Source organism: Stylophora pistillata, chromosome 9 (genome assembly GCF_964205215.1).
Source record: "Stylophora pistillata chromosome 9, jaStyPist1.2, whole genome shotgun sequence".
NCBI classification, from domain to species: Eukaryota; Metazoa; Cnidaria; class Anthozoa; order Scleractinia; family Pocilloporidae; genus Stylophora; species Stylophora pistillata.
The window spans coordinates 28,767,671-28,771,960 of NC_142527.1; the positions used below are offsets into that span (position 1 = coordinate 28,767,671).

At 42.1% G+C, this 4,290-nt stretch overlaps 1 protein-coding gene across 2 annotated transcripts in view; it reads left to right on the forward strand.

Annotated features, from left to right (window-relative positions):
• Window positions 1-227: 227 nt before the first annotated feature.
• LOC111339486 (uncharacterized) overlaps window positions 228-4,290 on the forward strand; it is a 10,186-nt gene continuing 6,123 nt past the window's right edge. Inside the window, exons 1-2 of one of the 2 annotated variants that reach the window (XM_088732189.1) lie at window positions 228-403; window positions 3,460-4,290. The exon at window positions 3,460-4,290 is cut by the window's right edge and continues 274 nt beyond it. In XM_088732189.1, the coding sequence (XP_088588315.1) occupies window positions 3,471-4,290 (820 nt within the window). In that variant the 5' untranslated portion in view covers window positions 228-403; window positions 3,460-3,470. The remainder of the gene's footprint in view (window positions 404-3,459) is intronic. The other variant, XM_088732190.1, reaches the window with a different exon arrangement.

Genomic DNA, 4,290 nt, shown 5'->3' on the forward strand with positions numbered 1-4,290 from the left:
AGAATGATCCCTCCCGGCAAAATAGTGATACCAGAGCATAACCGATTATTGTGTCCTTTTTACAACAATGCTCCTTGTTGGCTTAAGCTTGTTATAAACTGATTAATCATGGAAGAGAATGATCCCTCCCGGCAAAACAGTGATATCAGAGCATAACCGATTATTGTGTCCTTTTTTACAACAATGCTCCTTGTTGGCTTAAGCTTGTTAGCTCAGTCGGTTAGAGCACTGCACCGGTATCGCAGTGTACTTCTTAGCCGCTGATTGGCTACAACGTTTGTGAGCTCATTTTAAAGGTGAGCTCACATGCTAGAATTCAGGCAGTGTTCCAGTGACTTTGCCACGTACACATTCAGAGGAAAGAAGAAAGTTTCAGAAGAAACGCCTATATTTTGAGTCTTTGGTGAGTACTTTAAAGGAGTTTGAATTCAAGTTCCGTTCTTATCATCTTATACTGCACGTAGTCAGTCTAAACTTAGTTGTCTGATGTTTTGAAAAATGTAGCGTATTGTTATTATCCGGAGCGCACGAGCTTAAATCGGAAAAATTGTACTTGGATCAAAGAGTGTTGCGGATTGGCTGGTAACTAAAGTTTGATTCGCTCGCGATCGCAACGTGTGGTTTCTGGATCACTTGCTAATGGCGCCAAACTAGTATCTGGAAGGGTTTCATTCCCGTAGAAGCCTATTTGTGTAATCCTCTGCCATTCGGTAGTTTTGGAACAGGATTTCGCGGCAACAACCATAGACCTGCACGAAATTTGCTAAATCTCCCCTTTGTCTTCACAAAAGTAAGGAAAACTTTCTGTAATTCTGTGGTTTCCTAAAGTGACAGGCCTAATAGTGGAAGAGATACCAGCTGAGGGGGCTTTTTAATGTCTCATATAAAACAAGATCCTTCATAAAACTGAATCAAAGTTGCCAAATCCGTAGGAATAAATTGTGAACTGGGGTGCGGTGCTGAGGCTACTGAGGACCACGCAGCTAATTTTTTTTAATCGATAAGTCACTGGGTTAGATCTAGTCTCCCTCGCAGCCGTTTTTTTTTTAATGTCACGCAACGCTCCTTCAAAAGAACGGCTGCTGACAACCGAACTGCATTCCTTTCTCATTGTCCTTGCGGTTTGGTCGCGGTCTATCGAACAGACCAATCACATACCAGAAAATCTGAATGACGTAAGGTTTCACGCGAAAATGTGGATGTGGCAGATGATCTAGCTATCATGTCGGGAGAAACTCTGAAGAAATTTGTCGATGAGAGCTCGAAATGTTTCACATGTTCATCGTTGTGCCGTGGTAAAGATAGAATATATATTTTTGGGAAAACTTCTCACAATTTGGTTGAAATTATAGAATCTACGCTTAACAAAGACGTCAACTGCTACGCCAACGACACGAACGCTAGATTGTTTGAGCGGTTGTTAAAGTTTCAGTGAGCAACTGAGAAAGTAGAAGAAGCTAAAAGCTGAACTGAAACTCTTTATTCGCACTATTTCAAGAGGTTACTACTGATTATAAAAGTCAGAATATATAAGAAACAGTAAGTTACATCAATAATCAAAAGGAAATACAAGACGCCTTTCAATCTAGGCCAAAGGCTAAACGCTTGCTTCGACCTACAGATGGAGATGAGGAGGAAAAAAGCGCGTGCTTACCGTCAACAAACCGGGCGAAGCTTCGAGAACACTGCAATTTAGGTCGGCCAACGTCTCCTACACTACTTGTACTTCTTCATTTGCCAGTCCGCTGCTAGCTGGAGCGAACCCGATTAGTTATGTTCGTGGCTTCTTATCACCGGTACAGGAAATCGGCCCGAATTATCGAGTGTTTCCGCACGTTGGTACAACGCAACAACAATAACAATAATATGACCACTTTCATCGGTAACATGGTCAAACACGAGCGGGAGTGCTTGATATATTAACGATTTCCCGGATCCTGTAGGCAACTTAACAAAAACATCTTCTTTCTCGACTAAAACTCTTTTAATTGCAAGCTTCTGGTGAGCATTAAGCTCGAAAATTTTGAACTTTGACGACGCTTTGCGAAAAGCTCCTTCAAGCACCGCCATTTGTCTTGTGTTTTCCACATGAGGATCGCGATAGAAAACGATATCTGATTGGACGAGTCTCAAAAAGTGAGTCTGGCGCGAAAAGGTTCCTGAAAATGTAACCCGAGCTGTGATTAGCCAATTCGGAGAAAGGAATGTAGTTCGGTTGTCAGCAGCCGTTCTTTTGGGGGAGCGTTGCGTGACATCCAAAAAAAACGGCTGCGAGGGAGACTAGGTTAGATCCTGTTCAGTTTTAGGACGTTACATAACTGCCGAACGTTACCAGCTTCAATAAATCGTGTCTTTTTACCCTTCAGTGCAAGTCGTATTCTTAACGAGTCCAAGTGACGCAAATTGCACTTGCGAAACACCAATTAATTGCAGCGAAGCACACAATTCTCTCAAGTTTGGGAAAAATGCGAATGAATTACACGCTGGTAGTCATTCGCGGAAACTTGTTGATCCATGATACTCCACGGGTAGTAGAAAGAAATTTGTTCACCTTTGGAATATTTTATTACACTGATATTTACAAGGCATTTGATTGTGGTGATCATTGTAAACTATCAGAAAAACTTGAGAATCAAAGGTTGCTTATTCAAACGAGGTCTATCTCAGTTAGCTGCGCCGGGTTTCAGGAAACAGTGAACATGAACATTTCATATTGGGCTGCTTGGCATAAATAATTATTCTTTCATTGTTAAGAACAATTTACCCGACTCCCCATTAGGGCTCTGTAATACTGTTATGACCACCCCCTCCCATCACTGGCAGTTAATTGGCCGTCAATTTAAACTCTGTTGGCTACCAATGATCCTCATCCCGTTTCCCCTGAGATCTATGTTAATCTCCCCCCCAGTCCTTCGCCCCCCTCCCTCCCTCCCTAAGTGAGAAATAACGACTGATCCTTTGGTTAAAAGCTTTTTTGATGCTTTTCACTCAAAACAGCATTTATTCGAACCAACCGGTTTGAGAATAGTGGCTAAAATGGCTAAACTTTGTTTGTCAATTTATAATGGTTCCGAAATATTAACAGAATGGAAACAGGTCAGATTTAATTAAAAGTCATTTTAGTCATACAATTTCTTCATTTCTTGTGGGCTGGAGATCACCAAGGTTGAGTTAGAAATTTCAAGCTCTTCTCAGTCACTCCCTCACTCGCCTAAGTGCTCCCTCGCTCCCTCGCTCGTTCGTTCGTTCACCCTTTCTCTATGCCTTTTATTTACCGCTTTTACACTGGCGCTAGGCACGAAGCCAAATTTAACTTTTTAGTCTTCATCGCTTGTAAACCACTGTGATCATCGATTTAGTTGACCTTGTCCATCCTTCAGTGCATTTTTGATCTTGAATTTTTCCACTTTCCAAGTTACGAGTATGATACTCACTCAAAAACTTTCTTTAAAATTCCAGCAGAACTAGCCATGGCTCGTCAAGTCATTATGTGGATCCTCATCTTCACTGTGTGTGGAGTGACCCCAGTCATTTTGGCTAAGGATAAGTTCTATTGCCACAATCTGCAATACGCTGGCCCGATAAAAGATGTAATAACGATGAAACCAACCAAACTTGCTGAGAAGACATCCAATGCAGCTAAGATAGGCATTGGTTTTGCAAAAACCATGATTTCAAACACCATAGGAGAAATCCCAGCGGTAGGGTCCATCCTGAGTGCGCTATTTGATGAATTAGCCGATGTATTTGGACTTGGAGGAGGCCTGGATCCAGAAGACGTTTACAACAGCTTGAAGGCCGAAATCGATAAGCTCAAAGAATACATGGATCAGGAAATTTTAGAAGCGAAATTGGAGAACATCAAGAACGCATTTGGAACGAGAAATGGAGGCATTCTCAGCTATGCGATGTACTGTCAGAAAACATACAAGAATGATGCACAAGACATGGCCCCTTGTTTAGAGAATGTAAACGGTATGCTGACCTCACATTACCACAATTTCCTCCTGGAAGATGGGAAACCGGTCAGTGTCTACGAGTCTTCATTGCCATTGTTCCGCATGTATGGACAGCTGTATGTGGACACACTTCTAGAATTGATTGGTGCGGCAAGAAAGAGAGGCAAGGAGAGTCAGGCAGCTGCACAGGCAGACACCTTGATAAATAAGGTGGCACGATTTAAAAAGTATTATGAAAAATCTTTCAATAAAATCGAAGCTCTTCATACAAAGGTGCGCATCATGCCGGAGGATAACGGAGGCTGTGGATATATTCCAGGTGCAGATGTTA